General features: G+C 37.0%; 1 protein-coding gene across 1 annotated transcript in view; it reads right to left on the bottom strand.

The window, feature by feature from the left end:
- Positions 1-2,578: 2,578 nt before the first annotated feature.
- FREM1 (FRAS1 related extracellular matrix 1) overlaps positions 2,579-23,546 on the bottom strand; it is a 171,935-nt gene continuing 150,967 nt past the window's right edge. The window contains 8 exon segments of the mRNA XM_050759578.1: positions 2,579-5,511; positions 7,947-8,032; positions 14,117-14,232; positions 14,686-14,814; positions 15,027-15,191; positions 15,443-15,490; positions 16,170-16,408; positions 17,881-18,030. Of these exon segments, the coding sequence (XP_050615535.1) occupies positions 5,312-5,511; positions 7,947-8,032; positions 14,117-14,232; positions 14,686-14,814; positions 15,027-15,191; positions 15,443-15,490; positions 16,170-16,408; positions 17,881-18,030 (1,133 nt within the window). The 3' untranslated portion in view covers positions 2,579-5,311.

Here is a 23,546-nt window from a genome sequence, read left to right as displayed (position 1 = left end):
CATTCTGCTGTTGTTGGATAGAATATTCCATAAATTTCAATTAAGTTAACTTTGTTAATAGTGTCCATGCTTCTATACTCTCACTGATTTTCTGTCTACTTATTCCATCAATTATTGAGAAAGAGGTATTGATATTTCTGACTGTAAATATAGATTTATCTATTTCTCTTTGAAGTTCTACCACATTTTGCTTTGTGCATTTTAAAACTTTGTTATTAGTAGGCCAGGCGCAGTGGCTCATGCCTGTAATCCCAGCACTTTGGGAGGACAAGGTGGGCGGCTTACCTGAGGTCAGGAGTTTACAACCTGGCCAACATGTTGAAACCCTGTTTCTTCTAAAAATACAAAAATTAGCTGGGTATGGTGGCGGGTGCCTGTAATTCCAGCTACTCAGGGGGCTGAGGCAGAAGAATTGCTTGAACCCAGGAAGCAGAGGTTGCAGTGAGCCAAGACCACGCCACTGCACTCCAGCCTGGGGCAACAAGAGCAAAACTCCATCTCAGAAAAACAAACAACAAACAAACATACAAACAAACAAAACTTTATTAGTACATAAATGTTTAGAATTATTATGTTCTCTTGATGTACTGACCTATTGACCCACTAACATTATGAAATAAGCTTCTTTATTCTTGGCAATATTCTTTGCTCTAAAATCTACTGTGTCTGATATTAATCTATCCACTATCTATCCACTCCAGCTTTCTTTTGACTAATTTTAGTATATCTTTTCCCATTCTTTTACTTTTAATGTGTTTATTTAAAGTACGTTCCTTGTAGGCAGCATATAGTTGGATTTGAACTTTTTTTTTTCTGTAGGATAAGTTGAGATTGATTGCTTTTGGAAAGCAAAAATACACATGGGGATAGAAGCGAAAGGTGAACTCGTATGTCATTGCTTGGAAAAAGTGTTGCGGGTTACCTTGAGGCCTTTAATGGAAGTGTTGGTTGATTTTTGTTCCTTTCTGTCTTAAGATAAACTAAACTTTATTGCCTAACAGAATATAAGACCTATAAAAACTGCTCAAAATGAAGTTAAATGTGTAAGTTATGAGGATAGTATATTCATTTCCTGCACAATCCTGTTCTAAAGGCTTGTAAAATTAATTTTGAGAAAATCATGGTGTTCTGCACATTACAGACATCCAGACACACTTTGCCATTAGTAATAGTCCCCTCATGATTGATGGAGAGAAAGGAGAGGAAGATCAATAAAACAGTACTATACATTTAAGATATGTCAAATCAGCATTTTGCTCCCTTTAACTAACTATATAAACAAATAAACAAAAACCCAGGTGAGACATGGGGCAAAGACTGAGTAATGTATCTTGGATGAGCAAGAGAAGCTACATCAACCCATTTATAGCTTTTTAAAATAAATTTTATATGGTGATTTTAATCACATTTTTATTGAGATACACTTCACATAACATATATTTTACCATTTAAAACAGTATACTTCAGTGGTTTTTAGTATATCCACTGTTTCTGCAACAATTACCACTACCACTATTATAACTCTAGAATATTTCCATAGTCTCAAAAAGAAACCCTGTACCTATTGGCAGTTAGTCCCAATGCCCCTTCCCCCAACTGGAAATCACTAATCTATTTTCTATCTTTATAGATTTGTCTATTCTGAACATTTCATATAAATGGAATCACAAAATATGTGACCCTTTGTGTCTGCCTTTTGCTTATGATAGTGTTTTCAAGTATATGGTGAATTTTATTATACTCATCATTCAAAGATGAGTATATTTTACTTGAATATAATAAAACCACCTGCTCAGAATGCTAATAGATATGTGGAACAATTAGAAGAGATTCAGCCTAAAATGTGGAAGACCTCAGTTCTAGTGCTGCTTTCTTCACACAGTAACTTTCTCTGTTGTAACATAGGAGTATTAAGTAAGATGATATCAAAGGTATCTCTCTTTAATTTCTGTTACTCCAGGAATCCCTAAGATACAGAGACACGTACTCATCATTTTGGAAAAAGTAATTGCTAAAACATCAATTAACTAGATATAAAAACTTTAGTTCCTAACTTGATTCTGGAGACAGAAAATTTGGGACAGCTGCTATCAATAACACTTCGACCTGATTAAAAGTTAGGAAGTTAGTATCAGTGTCTTAATCAAGAAAAATACAACAAAATTCGGCCTGAGCTGTTTGTATCTGTGTGTTTCCCTTCGATTAGGAAAAGGGATGATGTAATCACTGATTTCCACTGTGATTTCCTTCCTGATAAAAAGCTTGAGGCATAAAAAGCTATTATAAATTTGCATATACGCACTATGCTTTTATAGTTCTATGTTTTCATCTTATTCCCTACAGTATCTCCAGTATCTGGAACAATGTCAGTTGCATGGTTGGCATGCCTTGTTCAATATTTGTCAAATGAATGGTAGTTGGATGTATGGATACAAGGAAGCCATACAATGAAAGGCTGGTCCGACCAGTAAAGATAAAAAACATGTTGACTTTTCTCCTCCATCCCTTGCTAAATAGAATCACTAAAATCTAAAACTCACATGTCCCCAGGAATAAGATAGAATGTTAAAAGCTAAAGGAAAGTGTCTCAGAACTTAAAACAAGTTTATTGATTTTGATACAACACTAGATGCAGTACATTTAATATGCTGCTTTGCTGCAGAGATTACTCAGCACCAGTTTATGGTTTAAATTATACAGAACCATAATGTAAATTAAAATATGTGCATATCTTTTTGGCTGTATTAAAAATAAACAAAAACAGAAATCAAATTAATGTCACCTGGTTCATTTTCACCACTTCTTGGAAGGAGATGAAATGATTATCATATTTGCTTAAGTTTATGTTTACCAAATGGATGCTATGTTTTTGTTAAAGACCAAACAATCAGAAGATTCTGAAAAGCTAGACACTCTTGAGCTGGACTGATGCCCCTGGATAGAGTGGGCCTTTTCCTGAGGTGGTACTGAAGTCTGCAGAGAAGAGCTGGGTACATTCAGGTCCTTCTTGATGCTTTCCTTCCTAGCTACCATCAGTTCCCATCCTCTCCTGTTCAACCCTTCTCATCTCTCTCTCCTGTAATCTCTCATTCCCATTCTATCCATTACTCCATTTCCTTCCTCCCCACTCCCATCAGAAACTACTAGTTAAGGTAGAGGGAACCTTGACAATCATTTACTTCTTTTCCCCCTGAGTCAAAGCTCAATTGTAAGAATAAAATGAAGGTTGTGATGAATACAACCCATCACCTAAACTTGCCTGAATTTCTATTTTTATCTTCTTAAAATGACTTGGATTTTCCAACTTGATTAATGCTTTCATGATCAGGAATATTTTAAAATATTCTTGTAGCATTTCTAATTGTTATAAAAATCAAAACACCCACTCTTTATGCTAACATTTGCAATTAGTTCAGTATCATTTATCATTTACATTGCAGAAATGTGTAATAAATCTGCCATGCTGACAAGGTTCTACATAGTTGACATAGTTCTAGATTTCCAGTTTTAGATGGTTTATATAGTTTTAAAGTTCCAGTGGAAGGACTGGCCTTTGAATCATTCATTTCCCAAACTTCTACTTCCTTTCTAGGACTTAACCCTTTAGGTAAACAGCTGTTTTTTCTTTGGCCCAAATCTCACATTTCCATACTGCAAGAAGACTGTGGACCAGGAAGAATTTGACTGGAGCTGGCAAAAGGATAGGTGTGGCATCTTTTGGTTAAACGTCAGAAACTGCTTGTGTCTCACAGAGAACCTGTACATTATGCCAATCTGGAGCCCACCTGTGACATCTCAAGTAAGGACCCTCTGACACTACAATTATGTTTAGATTTAAGTAATAGGCAGAATGTCTGGATCATATTCCAATCTTGCTTTGTAAATTTTTCTATTAATTACAACCTTGATAAATGAACTAAGCTTGCCATGTTTTTATATCCCGAAACTTAACTGACTTTCTCCAAGCAATTTTAGTGTCTATAACACTCAAGGTATTTTTAATAATAAAACCAGCACCAGAGCTCTAGTCTACTTGATAACCCCCTTTTGATTCTGAAGTTACATTGGTGCTCATAGAGCAAGTGGCATTTCGCACAACCATATTTCTCAGCGATTATGAAAAGAGAAAAACTTTAAATAAATGTTTCAGACATAAAGTTCTAATTTCCTGTAACTCTTAAACCTTGATTTCAGAAGGGAGTTCTGGTAAAGCTGCAACATACTTCATTGTTACAAAAATGTTCCACTCTGCTGAGATTACAAATTAATAAGGTACCTTTCCATTAGAAAATCTAGTTAACATGGCATTGCTGCAAATATTAAAGATTTAAGGGTGGCTTACAGTTGTCTCAAAATCCTTTCCGAGAATGCAGACTTTCAGGGGCTCTGTTTTCAGTATTATTTTTTCTCTGTTCACTAGCACAGTTCATCAGGACACTTCTGAGGAAGCAGTATTTTTCTTCCATATGTCAACCATCATTCATATTTACTCTTTATCCCAAATGTCTTTGAGAAATGCTTGTCAGTACAATAAACACAGAGGAAGAGATTACGTTACTTGAAATTTCTCATGACTCGGTAAGGCTGGGGAAACCCAATCATTAGCTTTGGGATGGTACAATGCCAACATTCAAATTGAAAAAGGAGATCTGTTTCATGCATAGCGATAGTGATGAACAGAACTCTGGAGTACAGGCAGCCCCCTGAATTCTCACCTGAACTACAGCTTTGAACAGATGAGCCTCCACCTACAAGATTCTTTCATCTAAAGTCTTTTTCATTATAGAAAATTCTCTTTTTCCTCCACAGCCTCTAATCTTAGATTTCACATTTAAAGGGCTCCAAAGGGACAACTTTGCAGTTCAACTTTGGTTTAATGAACTAGTAGAGTTAGCTTCACTCAAACTAAAGTGGTAGGGGCACCTACGATATATATTTCAGAATAAATTCGTTAGAGGTAATGGGACCACATTTTTTTTTTTAAATCCAAGGACCATGAGACCGGTGCTCCCTGAGGTTTGGAGTGGGGTAAGGGTGAGGGTCTTCTGGAATAAACAAATCTTACACTTTATAATACTGCTGGCATTTATTTTAAAAGGTATTGAGACACAAAAATTGTATCTTATCTTGTAAAAAATATTCATTTATCAATCTTTCTGGCACTATTAAAAATGTTCCATTTTCACTAGACCGAATCACAAAGGTATACCCACCCAATCATAACAATTTGTTTTCTATGGAGCAATATTCACAGATCCTGTAAATAAATAGGTGACAAATGCCAGGTGGCCACCTGTAGGGTCTGTTATATTTAGAGTTTTCTGGAACACACATAATTATAAGGTTTGGCTCTCCTACAGTCCTTGGCTTGCCATTTCCCTTGTCTTTGAACCAAAACACAGCTCTTTCCAAGCTTGGAGCGTTGAGAGGGCCCTCTTCTTCCATTGGTGAAGGCAACAGGTTCACCACCGATCCACTCCCAGTGGCCAGCACGCACTTGGTCATTCAAACCTAATGTGAACCAAAAGAACGTGCCAATTACTTTTATTGCATTTATACTTAGATATCATATCCAACTATTGCTCTAAGCTCAGTTATCACATGCAAATGTGGGCCCAGGTTCTAAAACAAGGGATAGGAACTTGGAATACTCTAAGACACGAGGGGTCAAATGAATCCCAGTCCAATTCTAGCTCTACCACTTACTTGCTAGAGGAGCATCTTTGGGCAGGTTACTTAACCTCTCTGAGTTTTAGTTTCCTCATCTAAGGAATGAGCATAAAAATAGTACATCTAGGGTTGTTTGGAGGATTTAAAAAGATAATGCATGTAAAGCTCTTGGCATATATAAGTGTTTAATAAATGGCAGCTATTATTGTTATTCATATCATCCTACATGCAGAACTCCTATCACAGGGAAACAGATATTCTCTTGCCTATTGTTCTTTCTCCTCATTATTTAAATATCCTGGTTTTCATATTTGAAAGTAGCTTACTATGTATTATTTTGAGTCCAAGGCTTAAGATGTTTCAATCTGCTACAAATCCAATAAAAAGCAGATTTTCTCAACTTGTCTCTCTACCTCCACTGGCAAATTTTGCAAATTACACTTTAATGTTGTAAAGCTTCTGTAATGTTTTCTTAAAGAAGCTTTCCCCCACTCTTTCATAATAGAAATAAAAAAGAATAAAATAAAAAGGAACCCCGTGCCACAGCATGATCCGACGTTCCCTAAATCAAATTTGACCATGAAAACGGTCCTAGATACGTAACATTTTACCTTCCCCCAACTGATTTGCAGTCAGTATTTTTGGGTGGAATCAAATGAAATACTTTTGGTTAGGAATGCCCTCCTTGAATTATTGATTAGATGACATTATGCCTAAGCATATTGTGAGGACAGAGCCTTGAAATGAGTCATTATGGATGTAGAGAAAACTTATCTTCCAGCTTGTCTCTTAATACTCAGTTCATTTCAGAACTTAGGGACCCACCAAAAAGCCAAGAGAGGGAACTATCCCGATTCCCTCAAATACAATGTCTCTCAAGAGAAGTAGTGGGAACACTGACTTTGATGGGCCCTGAAAATTCTGTTTCTAAAGTGGTTTAAAAAGATTTGTTATTCAGCTGGGTGTGGTGGCTCATGCCTATAATTCCAGCATTTTGGGAGGCTGAGGCGGGTGGATCACCTGAGGTTAGGAGTTCAAGACCAGCCTGGCCAACATGGTGAAACCCCATCTCTACTAAAACTACAAAAATTAGCCGGGCGTGATAGCGGACACCTGTAATCCCAGATACTCAGGAGGCTGAGGGAAGAGAATTGCTTGAACCCAGGGGGCAGAAGTTGCAGTGAGCCAAGATCGTGCCACTCTACTCCAGCCTGGGTGACAGAGTAAGATTCTGTCTCAAAAGAAAAAGATATGTTATTATTGTTAAAATTATAGGAAATATTAAGACTTCAGAAAAGAGGGAATAAAATTAAAATCACCTATATTATTATTATGATGATTATTAGAGACAGGGTCTTTCTCTGTTGCCTAGGCTAGAGTGCAGTGGCACAATCAGGGCTCACTGCAGCCTCAGCTTCCTAGTCTCAAGCACTCCTTCCACCTTAGCCTCCCAAGTAGCTGGGATTATTATTAGCTGCCACCATGCCTGGCTAATTTTTAAGTTTTTCATAGAGACAAGGTCTCACTATGTTGCCCAGGCTTATCTCCAACTCCTGGGCTCAAGCAATCCTCCAGCCTTGGTCTCTCAAAGTCCTGGGATTACAGGCATGAGCCACCATAGCCAGCCTACCTATAATTCTTGACTGGAGGTAAGTCATTTCTAATTATTTGGAATATATATATGTAATATGTATAATTTATTTATATTTATACATACACCACATGCATAATTGCTTTCATTCTAAATTATTTCATACTTTATATGGATGTGGATCCTGCATTTTCACTTTAAATAGAATAAATAGAATTGCCATAGAATACACTTTACGTTTTATATGTAATATAATGTGCATCAACATATATTCGTTAAATGAATAAATAAACATAAGGCAATTTTTTATGTCTTTATTATTTAATGGCTTGCAAAAGCATTAAATCTTACATATTCCTTCATATGGCTGTAGTATAATTTATTTAACCATTCTTTAGTCGTAGCAACTTTTAATTTTTTACTTTTAGAAATGTTATTGCATTGAATTCTCTTGCCTGTCAATCTGACCACATCCCTATTTACTTCTTTGGGCGAGATGTCTAAAAATGAAAGTATTGTGCCAAAAAAAGGTTTAAGATGAGTTTTACAAGATAAATGGTTAGATCTATTGATTGCCTATTATTGTAAACCACAATCATTTGACCCATGGAAGGGAGTAGCAGGGTGGTGGTGCCAGTTTGTTTCATGTCCTTGCCTCCCTCCACAGTGCAGCACAGATACTTGCCTATCCAAAAGGACTTTCTCCCACCAATGTCCCAGAGCCATCGCATGTGCTGCCTGGAGAATACAGTTACAAGGTTGCCCATGTATCTACACGCGAATGAAAATGAGAGCATCAACAACAAGCAGTTAACATTTCTGCTGATATGAAATGCATAACAGAAATAAAAATAAGTTTAAAATACACAAAAAAGTATGTATTAAAAAGATCTTTCTAAGATTTTAATAGTGCAGTTTTATTTTAAAAGTGTCTGCAGGGTGGGGGTAGGTGGCATCAAAGAAAGTGATGGTTTATTATAATATCTGGGCTTTACAGCATAAAACATCAACAGGTTTTAAAACATAAACAATAAGTTTCAAACATCTTTTGGAAAATCAGCAATTGATTGCTTATAACAATTACTTATTTAATGACAAAATACTATTCTTTTCATAAGTTTATTTCTAGCTGGTATAAATTTGGCAAATACCAAGTTAATTTGATGAGTAAGGTAGCCCAAACTAACCATTTAGATAAAATTACTTCAGGTTTAAATTTGGAGCTTAGTGTGTTTAGCCAAATAAACATATTATTATGACTCCTTCATTATACTCAATGAAATGAGTATAGTCCCAACTGTCAAACCTTCATATAATGTGTAGAAATTAAAGCTCTTGTTTTTACAAACATATGTAAAATATTTTTTGCAAAACAGAATTTTTTATAAATTATTTTTGCAGCTCGCTGAGTTATTCCTAGAAGCAATATTTGATTGTGCCTAATTCCCCCGCGGTGCTCATTAAAACCTCTTTAAAAATGCTTTAAGTAAAAAGCCACTGAATAATTCTTTCTTTCTGTTTTAAAACTAAAAACCCAGAAAGTTTCAAACAAGAAACAAATACATCATGTATATATGTATCATAACATTACATTGTACCCCACAAATACACACAATTATTATTTGTCAATTAAACATAAAATTAAAATTTTAAAAATAATTTTAAACATTTAAAAAATCAAACAAGGAAAATAATAAATTAAATCACCATGATCTTTTTGCCTGGTTAATATCCATTGATATGAAAAGAAAAGTAGGAAACAAAATTAGCAACACATTAGATTAGATAGCTGTTGAATTTAATTTTATTTATTTTGCCTATGACTTTTCAAAATTCAGATCTATTTCTCTGCTTTTCCAGACTAGATATGGTAAACATAATTTGTCTATTTTTAAATGATTTTCCCCCACTAATAATAGTACTTTGCTGCTGTCTGATGCAATGATGATTTCTAGGCCTTCTTAGATATATGAGGCTCTTTGCCCCTCCACTGAATGGCCTTAGACAGCTGGATTGGGTTTTGTGACTTGGCTCTGACCTCATTATTGACTCTCAGCTCCTGTCTGACAGTTACAGTAAGTATGATGAGGCATCTCCTCTCCTCCCCTTCCCATCATATCCAACATGGTCATTCTAATGTGCTGTAGGCTTAGAACAAACAATATGAAACTTCTGTTAAATATAGGCTGAGGGAGGGCTTGAGGTACTGTCCCAGTCACTATGACATTTTGTACAGAGCATGAGAGACCAGGGTTCCACTTATTGATTACCCCTTAATTCCCTCACTGAATTCCCTAATTCTCTTACTGAACTAATTCGCTTACTGAAATTCCCTAACTTTGCAGCCTCAACTTCAGCATCAGGATGTAATGGGTTTTATTCAAGGATATTTAACATCTTCTCTAGCTTGAAGATTCCTGAAGCTATCTTTAGAACAAACTTGGTAAAATCCATTTTAGCTGCCCAAGTACAACTTTGGTTTTCTTTTTGACTCTCCAAAAAACAAGACGTTCCAAAAGAGTGAGATGGGAAGATAGCTTTGCTTCAAGACAGGTAAAATGTTAAGAGCATAGTTATTCACAAAAGAAATATTTAGGTATTCATATGTTTAATATTTTATAAAAATATCACTCCTTTTATTTTATGCTCACATACATATAAAATATGGTGGGTATTATCTGTATAGGTGTACATATGGATATACAATTATAAATAGGTACACATACACAAATATTTGTGGTATAGAGTTAGAAACAGAAGCTTTAATATTTCTGGTTATAGAAATAAATATCTGCTTCTCTGAAAATTTTTTATTAAGTTTAGGTAGATTTCAGGGTAACTCTAAGCATAGGCCAGCAGGGGTTCCAGACACTCCTGTGGGAAAACAAAATGGTTTCATAGATAATGCTCTATAATAATAGAATTACCAAATGTACAATGACTGCCTGAGGAAATGAGCAGATGAGATTACAACATGTAAATTCAAGAAATGCATAATCTAGGAGTCTGGCTCCTTTGACTCAGAAAAATAATAAAACACCAATGGGGAGGAAAGAAGATTGGAGATAAAGGTCGAGTTGAGTTAGCAATCTGGTTAGGGACAAAGGATAAAGCAAAATTTGCTGTCCTTATGGAAATATGGGTGTTGCGGATGACCCTCTGTAAAGGACTTTCAGAAATATTTGTTAAATGAATGAATCTATAAACTAGGAATTTGATCATACCTTAGGTTCGCCTTGAAAGGTTAGTTTGATTCAAATCCAAAGGAAATTTAGGGGCCATAATTTAATAAAAATCTTAATACGTGTTTGCAGTGAGAGAAAAACAATTATTAACACATAATTTTGAAAATCTACTTTGGGTTACCTCAACACATAGTTAAAATACACATACTTGTCAGTACATCCATGATGAGAAACCCGCTATACTTAGGGGACCTGTTTTAGAGAGTATAATGATGAAAAACTAAATTCTATCTCTTTCATTTACTTCCTTGTATGCCTGTGAGCAAGTGATTTTGCTTCCTTGAACCTCTTTTTAAAATAAATCTGTAAACCTTAGATAAGAGAAGTGATGGAAGGACCAAATAAGCTAATACATGTGAAACAATTTCATATACTGTAAATATAAAAGTAAGACATTATTGACAAGGAGGCATGCAGACTACAGTTAGGCTAATATAAAAGGGTCATGGGTGAAGGTGCTTAAAACCAAGCTGCAGATGAAATCTCAGATTAAGTGCATGAGAAAGTACCTATGCTTTTAAATTAATTTAGACCTTAAGTTTATTATTGTGATGATCAAATGGTACAGTATTAATAGATACGTGAAGAACTCATTGCTACTCACCAATAGAACCTAGTCACAATTATTAATAGACAGAACAATAAAATGAAAACAAAAGATGATGGGAGACTGATGTAGGTTTGTCAACATGAGGGCATCAACAATGTTATAAGTTGCTATTATTTCATAAAAAGTGGTTTTTGACAATGAAAAGCTGCACTATTGTAATCTCAGAATAAAGAACAGTCCTTTAAAAAAACACTTGGCAATCTGACACCACCATATATGACTGAATGGAAAGATATTTCTCAATACATACTGTCCTTATTTTTCTCATACGTTAAGAACCAACGAAAGCTTCATTATAGACCAGTTACTTGCATTGTCCTTTAAGAACCTTGGAAGATGTACAAAAGGTTGCTTCTAAACTTCAAGTTGGGAAGTTCTGTTCTGTTCATCTACATTTTATCAACAAATCCCAACAACCATTTAATCTTGATAACTTTGGCTGGAGTATAACTACTTGTTCCCTTAATTTTGTAAGCAAAGACACCATCGTATTCTCCCCCCATTGTTGCATACTGTAATATTCTTCTTGCTAGTTTAGACAGCTTTTGATCAACATCAAAGCCCTTTCCTCGAGGAGGAAAAAAGACCAATACCACTACTTCTACTGGTAGAATGCATTAAGACAAACTAAATGACAAACAGTTAAGATGTCATTTTAACATCTTAACCATCTTAATGATGGGAGAATGTCTTATTTGTTCTTTAACATGTAGCACTATGGAAATATATGTATTTAAAGCAATTATTATTTGTAAAAATTTTAATATTTTATCTTATTTGATACCGCCAACTTATCAACAAAAAAAAATACTGAAAGCCACTGATTAACCTCTCCGGTGACTCTACTCGCAGTTAAAACATGAAATACACCAGTGAAGAAAAAGGTGGTTTCGCCAGTTTTTAAACACACTTTTAAAACATTGTATTAACTTTTAAAAAAATCTAGGTATAATTTACATATAATAAAATGAATAGATTTTTAAATATTCAAATTGATGAGTTTTGCCAATGTATATACATCCATTTAATAACCACTTAGAATAATACACTGAACACTTCTCTTACTTTAGAACATTGCCTCGTGCTATTTTCTAGCCATTCCACAATCTTACCAGATATAACAATTTTTTATTTCTAACAACATAGATTAGATTTTCTTATTTATATAAATGGAATCATATGATAAGTATTCTTTTGTGTAGGGCTGCTTTCTCTCTATGTTCTATTTTTGATTTATCTACATTGTTGGAAGTTTCAGTAGTTTATTCCATCACTTATAAAATAATTTATCAAAAAAATGTATTCCCTTGTTCCCTTGAGAAAATATCAAGTATTTCTAAACATCAATAACAAAAAACATTGACCCAAATTAGTATTATTGTGAATAAAGTTACTATGCAATATTTTTATGAAACTTTTTTAGCATATATTTTTATTTCTTTTGGTCAAACACCTAGGAGTACAATATATTAGGTCATAGGGTAGATGCATATAAATTTATAACAAACTGTTAGTTCTACAAAGTGATTGTACCATTTTACACTTCCACCAACAACACATGAGAATTCTATTTGCTCTATATCTTTATCAACATGTGGTATTGTCCACCATTGAATACTATGCAGCCATAAAAAAGAACAAAATTTTGTCCTTTGCAGGGACATGGATGGAGCTGGGAGTCATTATCTGTAGCAAACTAATGCAGGAACAGAAAATCAAACGCTGCATGTTCTCGTAAGTGGGAGCTAAATGATGAGAACACATGGACACATAGAGGGGAACAACGCACAATGGGGTCTATTGGAGTGTGGAAGGTGAGAGGAGGAAGAGCATCAGGAAAAACAACTAATGAGTACTAGGCTTAACACCTGGATGATGAAATAATCTATACAACAAACCCCATGACACACATTTACCCAGGTAACAAACCTGCACATTTACCCGGGAACTTAAAATAAAAGTTAAAACATTAAAAAAAAATTTTGGATTGTCATATTTATAATTTTAACTATTATAATAGGCGTGAAGTGGTATTTCATTGTGGTTTTCACTTTCATTTACCTCATATGTAACAGTTTTGAGCACCTTTTCATTTATTTATTGACCAACTGGACATCTACTCTTGTGAAGACTCTAAATCATTCACTATTGTTTGAATTGCCATTTTGTCATTGATTTGTAGAAGTTGTTTATATTGTCTGGGTTTAAGACCTTTATCAGGTTTCTGATTTGAGAATAGCTTTTCCTGAATGTGGTTTGCTCTTTCATTTTCTTAATGGCGTCTTAGATGTGTATAACTTTTTAAATTTTATGAAGTACAAGATCTGATCAATAATAACCAGAGACTTCCCTAGTCTCAATTTCCAGCCATGGGGCATATTAGTCTAACTGTGTTGTCTGGATAATATCCAGATTGGCAAAAAAAAAAAAAAAAAAAGGAGGGTCAGGGATCAGTATACATGCATTTTTAAAGTCCTTCTGGACTATATACATTGGTTGTCATTCTCTGACCACAAGTCATTCTTTACTGAATGTTCTGTTACCCAGTGAGCCTTTGTCTTACTTGTCCAGCTTTATAATCATTGCTGTATAATCGCATTGCTAGCGGCCTGATGCTATAAGGCTTTTCATTACTATATACTTTCAATTAAATGGGCAGGAATTCTTATCATATAAAAAAATAAACTGCAATGCTGCTGACTGAGAAAATCTCCTGATTTCCTCACAAAGACTGAGACAGAGAGAAAAAGAAAAGAACAGAAAAAGAAACATGGCAATGGTGCAGCTTTAACAGAAAAGAGCTAAGCCAAATACATCATCAAGGCCCATCACAAATCCATTCTGAACTAGGGAACTGCCTTGGGGCTCCTAAAACAAAGCCAGGCAGATATTAGGCACTCAATGCTTGTTGAATGAATGAAGCAGCTCTCCACTTCCATGAGAAAATAGAGAAATAGTGGAAAAGAAAACATCAACAAAATGTGCAATAGGGTTCCTTACTGTTCCCTGCAAGCTCGGGCAGCCGCATTCCAGGTGCTTTTCTGCTCTGTGATCAAGATGTGACAGTAGCCTGAGTGCTGGTGCCACCCGGCTGGACAGGATTTGTCTTCCACATCCTGAAAAATAGTTGTCTGTGTTCATATCATAATGGTCTTTACAATCTGGAGTTGGTTCAGCATAAGGAGCCCTAAGAGTTCCTTAACTTAAGTCAAGTAGTTTCGTCACCGCAAAGGGAGTCAGTCCTAATTCCAATTCTCCATCTTGAGAAACGCAATGGCTTCTTACAGAAAACACTACCACAGTCAGCAACGTTTCAATGTTACAACTTTGACATTCTGACAACCAAACAAAACAAGCAAACATCTTCTTAAATGGTATTGATTTAACTAACGTATTTTGTGATTTTTAAAAAGCCACTTTGGGCCATTGTTTCCTCTTGGCCTTCAAGTTATAACAATGGCAGGAAGATGCAGCATGGGTTGAGTCATGCACCAGATTGTTCCCCTTTATTAGCTTATCATAGAGCACATTGCGAGTAAAGGTGCTTGGCTGCTCAGCCTGTCTCCTACCTTGGTTTGGGGACTCCACGCTTTCCAGGCAATCCCATTGCACTGATACAGCTTCTGGATGCCTTCTTCAAAATGGAAGAGTCCCTTTAATTCCAGAGTGCAGTTCTTTGGAAATGAGGGCAACTGGTCCTTTGGGAAGGAAAGGCAATTTTGCAATTTAGAATTGACTTAAGGAAAGTTGCTCACACATTCACCTCCTTTGGGTTTTCATTTGTTGGGAAGCATTTGTGTTGGGTAAACGATCCCCCCAACCTTGGAGGCTATTTTGTGAATTAAGTGTGTTTATGGCCCAGCAAACAACTTGTTCTAAGGTGAATAAGAAGGAACAAAGATTTTCATACCTGTCTGGGGAAGTGTGAGTCAGTTGTGGATTCCACCTTATCTGCTTGAGGCAGTTCTGCCACTTTGATTGTCTTTTGTGGCTGACTAAGGATGGATACTTTGGCCTTCCTTTTGTGAGTTGGGAAACTGTCATCCTCCAGTTTCAAGGAAACTATCCCATGATACTTGAGGAAACCAATAATCAACAACAATAAGGAAAAAAACAAACACCAAGATAGCAAACAAAAAAATGAGCAATTCAAAAATTCAGTCAAAGCAAAAAGATAAGAGGATTTGTTTCTCTGAACACCCAAGCCTCTAATTTCAAAACAATTTTTTGAGAGATATATAAATATAAAAAATATAAAATAATAGTTTCATTAAATACTTGCATCCATAAATATAAGAAATTTAGCAATTCTGTGACTACACTTACATTATAGATGATGTCTGTTCCATTTCTATAAACAGAGAATGGACGAACCTGAAATTGACAGATAACAAAATATGAACAGAATCAGATTGACTAATAACTAGCAATAGGGTAAAACCACCAAAAAGATCTTGCTAATGTCTGAACAACTACAAAACACATGTATCTTAAGATTTCCCATGCCCATATCATTGGAATTTCAAAAATCACTAGGCCTAATCAGAATTTATGATTGTTGTGTGAATTCACACATACACAGTTCCAGTCAGGGAAAAAAATACATCTTTATTTTTAGTATATCTATAGTACACAGAGGTCCAAGAACACACACACACACACACAAACACACACACACGTGCATGTCAGTGGTCAGAATGCTGTGTTAATAAGGTCAAAGCCATGGCTTCCACACCCAATTGCATCATTTCACCTCACTCTATTTCAGGGTCATAAATCATTTCCTATTTGTCTTGGTCACAAAAGGAATCAAAGCAGAAATCATATGGATGAATCAGCATATCTGTCACCTCAGTTAGTACAATTAAAGAAGCAAGGCAGCCTCAAGATCTTTGTATACAGAAGGCAATGCATAGCTGTGAAAGGAACAATGGCCCCCACTCACTATGAAAATCAAAACAGCTTCTTCAGTGTTTCAGAATATTTATTAATATCTTCCGATCCTTTTAATATGTATTCTGCACATCAATTCCCATAAGGTCCCCATCCTTACTGTTTTGCTATTCCCACGGGTCCTAAGCTTCCTTTGAGAAAGATCTGTAGACTCAAAGCCCCGCAGGGTGTCTCCCCTGGTGACTGCTAGCTGCGTGGAAGATGGAAGAGGTCTTCTTTCCAGATGAAAGGAACCAGAAGTGGTGGATGAGGAAGACCCTGGGGGCAGCAGACGCCAAATGCCCTTCTCCCATGTGCTGTGCTTACTTTGGTTGGAGGAATATGAAGGATGGCATTGTCCTGGAGGCATGCAAGATGGCAGGCGGTCAGTTCATTTTACACAAACAGATAAGGGATCACATTGACACAGCTCCTGGAGCAGCTTGTCATTAAACCTAGATGGATGGTTTTCCCACCAGATGTTGCCTTTTTGCCATTTGCCAGAAACTCCTTTACTCTCCATCAGTTTACATGCAGGAAAGCTGTGCCTGTCTGCACGTCTATTGAGTGATTATAAAGTCATGAAATCAATTTCATAAACCCCAAATGAAAATCACTGTTATGATTTTATAATCATATCACATACTGGGGGGAAAGTCTCACTTCTCTTATTATAGTATTCCCCAATATACAAGTTTATTCACTGATTAAGCATTATTCCACAAGCACTTTACCATTTCCTAGAAGTAGAAACTGGAATTGTTTAAAGATGTCATAGAATTAAGTAGTATTTATAAAACATTTCACTTAGTTGCTACAGAACAAAGACCCAGTAAATCTTAATAGAGCAGCTCCTATTGGAAACCTCACCAATTAGTATTTCTGGGAAGGCATAAAACATTTGAGGGCAAAACGTTTGTCTGGGTATTTTATATTTCATATACAAGGTATGTATATCATGTATTTTGTGTACTTCATGTGACCACAAAATTCTACTGGAAAATAAATGTGGTGAGGAAAGGTAGTGGGGAGAGATGTTGCAGAAATGTGGATATTATAAAGAAAAGATGGGAGGGCCCATTTTTTTTTTTATAGCATAAGAAAGAGAAGAGATTTCCAGGCAAGAGAAAAATATGGACCATAGGGCATGACAGGTATAAAAATGGGAGTGTAAGATTCAGTACGGTACAAACACTTGTCAAATGCTAAAAAGACAAGTAACTAGAAGGCATTTGGTGGAAAAAAATCAGAGCACCAAAGCTCTGACTTGTCTTTATTTTATTTAGTTCACAGGTTGTTCTTTAGCATAGACAATCCAGGACCTGTTTGGCGCTGCCATCCAAAGTCATTCATTAATATTCTCCAGCTGCTCCCAAATTCCCAAGCCAGCTGCATCTTTCACATCTATTTTTTTCCAATTCCTTCCTCTCTTAGAGTTTTCCTGGTCACACTACAGTGGGGGCTCAGATTTTAGGCATTAAGAGTGCTCTTTAACAGAGGAAGATAATTACAGCTCTACAGACTCTGGGGGAAAATAATTGTCAATAGATTCTCACCAACACTATTTCCCCCTCGGTGAGAACAACAAACGGGTAGAAAAAAAACAACTACGGCACTGACTTGTTGCTTTTCTCAAGTGATCATTCTTAGCAGGAGGAAAACCACATGAAGCAGAAACCAGAATAAAGGGCCTACATCACGACTGAGGGTGCTTTCTTGACAAGAAATTAAGCATTTTGATTTTAAGGTGTTATCAAGCACGCTGGCTGTTGAAGGCAAGAGCTACGGCGCCAGGACCGCTCCTGATTTCAAGATGAGGATCAAAATAATACCTCCTTGTGAGTCCAAAATTTTCACTGCAGCTTTTGTCTTTGTGCCAAGAACTGCATTCACAGGGGAGTTCAGAATTACTTCAAAGACCTCATCATCTTCCTCTAATCCGTCATAGGTAATTGCTATATTCCACATCTTAGTTGACATTCCTACAAGAAGTAAACATTTTAATTACTCTTTAATTGCTATTTCAATCACCTAGGTGTCAGAGAAATATATTAATTAACATGTCTACAGCTAGACTGCAGTAGCCCGAGTGAGCTATTGTACTGCTACCAACTCACTGAAGTCCTGCTGTTCTCCCAAATAATATGAAAAAACCACATTTGTTCCTGGACAATGATGATTCCGTTTAAATGCAAACACTGTAACAAAAAAGTAAGCTGCATTATGTGAGGGATGAAAAAAAATGGTTATTAGATGAGATCCAAGACTTAATTATTTTCCCAACCTGTCCCTTCTCTTCTTAAGAATAAACAAGTATTGCAATCTTAAAATCTTAATAGTTTAAAAAATCTTAAGCTGTTGATGCAGACAGAAGTGATTATTGGATGGTACTTCATGCTATTCATGCAACCCTTGAAATGATTGATTTCTTAATCATTTCTAAAGACAGCTGCCTGCATCGGCTTCCCCACTTCCTGAGATCTTTCTAGCCCACAAAGGCTTTTTCTGACGATGTAATACTCAGTAGTTTGGTATCCTCCTAGAGAGACTTTATGGGTTGGGGGTTCTAGAAATAGAGCCCTTTTTTCCCCTCTTTCTGGCTGCCTCTATTCATGAAGTTACAGTCAAGCTTGGTTCACAGTAACTTTGCGAACTTAATATTATACAAAACAGTTTTGACATTACAAACATATCCCAGCCATCCTGTCACCACCAAGATGGGAAACAAAGCAACCCCAGATATACAAAATATTAAGACTGGAAGGAACTTCTGAGATGATCTCATCCTGACCAGTTTCCATGATGTGGATCATAGGATATCCCCTGAGTTTATTTAGAAGAACAAGTGGTGGCAGGAAGTAAAGGGAATACTTTTTAGTGGAGAAAGAAGGCTCAAGTTTAAGAGGAATAAACACAGTAAACTTATGATTTAACTTTTCTGAGCTAAGTTGGAAAAGCTTACTCTGCCATTTGCTCATTGGCTATTTCAGTGTTTTCACTCCCTTAAGCCCCCCATATAATAGAGTTAAACTTTTTCAAAAGTCTTCTCTTAAAAATATAACTTGGCCAGGTGCAGTAATCCCAGCACTTAGGGAGGCCAAGGTGGGTGTATCACTTGAGCTCAGGAGTTTGAGACCAGCCTGGCCAACAGAGCGAAACCCCATCTTTACAAAAAACAAAAACAAAAACAAAAATTAGGTGGGCGTGGTGGCGAGTGCCTATGATCTCAGCTACTCAGGAGGCTGAGGTGGGAGGATCACTTGAGCCCAGAAGGTCAAGGCTGCAGTGAGCCCAGAATGTGTCACTGCACTCCAGCCTGGGCAACAGCTCCAAAAAACGCCTCTTTTACCTTGCAGGTTGCCTTCTACGGACTTATACCTCTCAACTGTCCATCTATACAGTGGCCTCTTTCTTGAAGGTATGCCTCACATAGATCTCATGATCTAATCAGTCTCTTCAATTCTCAACAGAGGCCAATGGAAAGGTGAAGGTATCTACTTCTTCTACTTTTGGCTGGCTGCACTTAGAGGGGAAAAATTAGGTGTATTCAGAATAATTGTATTTTATTTAAAAATAGGCTGACAGATAGTTTTCAGTGCTGAGTTCTTAAATCAATTATGTTCACAGTCTTTGCAAAAGCAGTTGAAGCATCTAGTATGTATAATAATACCATACAATTCCCATCTCATGGATGGATAAATCAATACATCAAAATATATATTTTGTAATTATGATACGCTTATCTTTGCATTAGATGCTATGGAGAATACCAGAGGTGTAAAACAAGTCAAGCCCTGATCTAAAGGAGCTTAAAATCTTTTGGAGGAGACAGAAGCAAAACCAGAAAAGTCAAATAATTATTGAAAGCTATGTATGTTTAGCTACTAAAAGATACAGAATAGATGGTCGAGCCTATATAAATGTGGGCTTTAGAAGTCAAAGGATTAGGAGGGAAGAAATGGGAAAACAACATAAGCAAAGACAGGAAGATAGCAAAGTAGAGGTCTTGACTAGGGAAGGGTGAATGAATTAGCTGGCTGGAATAGAGAGGTTACATGGGTGGACAGGAGGCCATAAGGCTGCAAAGATCATTTGTAGCCAGACTGCAGAGAGCCCTGGACACCTGGCCAGATTCAGACTTTACAACATAGGCAACAGGGAAGGTTCTTGAACAAAGAAGTCACATGCTGAAAGTGGATTAGCAAAATGAACCTGAGAGTGTTATGTGAGAAAGTTTGGAGACCCAGGCAGAGAGACACATAGGCTAGAAAAGTTTGGAGACCACATAGACAGCTGCTGTAATACAATTGGCATGAAAAGATAAGAGGTGGACAATGAAGAAAGCCTTTGAATAATATGATTATTAATATTTGGAGAACTGTTTTAACCCTCAAAGACCATAAAGTTAAGCGTTATGTTAATAAAATCCAATACAAAAAATATTTCCAACTCCCAACCAACTCCCTTAAGGTTAATTTTTAAAAGTTATAGTACCCCCCAACCAAAACAAACAAACAAACAAACAAAAAACTTAAGGTTTTTGTTGGACCTTACAGGATAGAACCAGATGGTTAGGGGTTAGAGAAAATATCTTTTGAGTTTCATTTAAGTGCTTCTGATTTGTTTGTGTGCATTCCAACTTGGTTTCTATGCCTACCAGGTGTGCACAGAGGACTAACTCTTCAGGTTAATGAGATTGGAAGTAAAAACTTTATCATTTTTTCCCTTCCTCTTTCCCTTCCAAGGTGCAAAGTATTTGCTAAGTCCCTGAGATATACAAGCATTTTCAGAAGGCTTCGACTGGCTCCCTGTTCCCACCAAACAAAAGGTGCTGAAGAGGAAAGAGAGGTGTCACTTTTTGCAGACATATTCCACTTGACAGAGTAGGTGAGTTCCTGGATATTTTCCTGCAAAACAGATTTCTGTATTGAAAGACATTTTCTCAATATTTTTTAGTAAATGCCACATTAGAGATCTGTTCCCTTGGAAAACATTTTGACTCTAGGGAATGATGAAGTATTAATCAAGAATGCTGCAAGCTTTTCAATAATGCATATTTTAAAGGAAAACAATCATGTTCTTAGGAGTATTTTTATATCCACTCAAGACTAGTCACAATAGCTGAATGCAAAGTAGTTAGGGTTTGTTTTTGTTTGCTTGGTATTTTTTTGGTTTGGTAGCATAGTCTCAACTTCAAGACAAGCTTCCTTCCAGCTCCCACATAAGAGTTCTCAAACCTTATGGCATCCCACTGTCTTCGGTTGTTCACTCTGTTTCTTTACCCAATCATGGAAGCTGCCATTTTAAAAGAAACAAATTGATTTCCCTTGGTAAAATGGGTTGGTATGGGGACAGGGACACCAGACCTAGAAAGAGGCAAGGATTAACAAGACAGGAGTAAATATTTACTAAACCTGTGGACATGGAGAACTTCAAAACTCTCTAAAGCAAGATTTCAGTGTGTAAAACTGCTTTTGGGTTAATAAATTCCAAAACAATGAACAGCCAATTGGTTTTTTCTTAATTTATAAGACATGCTTATATTATTTCTTAAATTGTCTAAATAATATCTAAAATCATAAGATTATGTAGAGCCCCCAGAAGTCATTAGTATCTATTCAACACAGCATGTGAGCTCTTTTAGACAAATGGGTATTTATCTTATCCAGTAGAATCTCTAAGAGGTAGATTTCAGAGTCTCTTCTAGTGTGACACATTCTAGTTCCTATCAATCCAAACAGAGCAACTGATGGGCTGCTGGAAACCTACCAGCAGCCAAAATTACTCCTGATCTTGTAACAAACAGACCTCAAATTATGAAGATGACATATGGCAAAGACTCAAGAAATGGAAAAGTTGGAACTGCCTTAACATGAAGTAGGAAGGGACATGGTGCAAATCATCTCACCCTTTCATTGTAGGGATTGTAGGGTTGGCCACAAGAGCCTGTACCAGCGTGGGAGTAAACGGCACATAAATAACAGGAATCTTTCCCATATATAACAGGATCTCTTCCCACAAAAGGAGGTCAGCTGGAGGAACCAGCTTATCTGAGTTAGAATGTTAAATATCACAGGAAGGAGGCCAAAAACAAAATACAGATTTTTGCATGTTGAAGTGAAGGTTCACTGTTATAGGTTGAATTGCGTTTCTGAAAAATCAAGTCCTCACTCCCAGTACCTCTGCATGTGACCTATTTGGAACTAGGGTAATTACAGGTATAATCAGTTAACGTGAGGTCACACTGGAGTAAGGTGGGCTCCTCATCCATTATGACCGGTGTTGTATAAAAAGGGGGACTTGGCTGGGCGCAGTGGCTCATGTGTAATACCAGCACTTTGGGAGGCTGAGGCAGGCAGAGCACGAGGTCAGGAGTTCGAGACCAGTCTGGCCAATATGGTGAAACCCCATCTCTACTAAAAATACAAAAAAATTAGCCAGGTGTGGTGGTGCGCACCTATAGTCCCAGCTACTCGGGAGGCCAAGGCAGGAGAATTGCTTGAACCCAGGAGGCGGAGGTTGCAGTGAGCTCGCGCCACTGCACTCCAGCATGGGTGACGCAGCATGACTCCATCTCAAAACAGAAGAAAAGGGCGTGGGAGGGGGCGCTTTCTAACACAGACATGCACACAAGGAGAACACTACGTGAAGATGAAAGCAGAGATGGGGGTGATGCAGCAGACACTAAGAATGCCAAAGTTTTCCACCCAGCCACCAGAAGCATGGAAGAGAGGCCTGGAATTGATTCAGAAGTAATCCTTCATGCTGACACCTTGATCTTGGACCTCTAGCCTCCAGAACTGAGACACTCGATGTCTCTGTTTCAAGCTACCCAGTGTTTGATGCCGTATTATGACAGCCTTAGGAAACTAACACAGTCCTCAAGCATCATGCTACTTGCAGTGAACTGCAGAAAGCCATTTTTCTGTGTTTGATGTTAAGATAGGCAATTTTGAGGTGGTGCTGGTACTTAGGCCATTTTCTTTTGCCTTTGCTCAACCCTTTATGAGTTAGTGGCAGATGATGTCAATAGTTTACACTTAGAGGAGTGTTCTCAGTGTGCAGAATATCTCCTTGGCAGGAAAGCACAAAGCCAGAGTCCTGTCTGTTTCTCCAGGCCCGTTGTATTTGCTGCTCCCAAGCCCCCACATTTGACTCAGATCCATCTGAAACCCCAGGGAAATAGAGAGTGACATTCAGTGAGTGAGGCAGAGCTACCTGTCCCATCCACAGAAGCCAGGGAAAGATGGCGGGGCTCCAGCCTCAGCTTTAGGCACAGTTCCCCAAAGGTGTGTTTGTGCTTTTGTGTTAGTCCTTCATCCTGGAGTTTTCTTCTTCATCTAAATGCTAAAATACTGCCTCCCCTGGGAAATCTTCCAAGATTTCTCTTAGCCCGAACAACAGCTCATGTTTTGGGTTCCAGTGCACTATCAGTGAGTGTTTTCTTGTATTTCTCACACAATGGAACACCCTTGAGAGCAAGTACCAGCCTTTTTTT

This window comes from Macaca thibetana, chromosome 15, assembly GCF_024542745.1.
Source record: "Macaca thibetana thibetana isolate TM-01 chromosome 15, ASM2454274v1, whole genome shotgun sequence".
NCBI classification, from domain to species: domain Eukaryota; kingdom Metazoa; phylum Chordata; class Mammalia; order Primates; family Cercopithecidae; genus Macaca; species Macaca thibetana.
The sequence above is the reverse complement of the archived record's forward strand: the minus strand, read 5'-3'. Positions and strand labels throughout refer to the sequence as shown.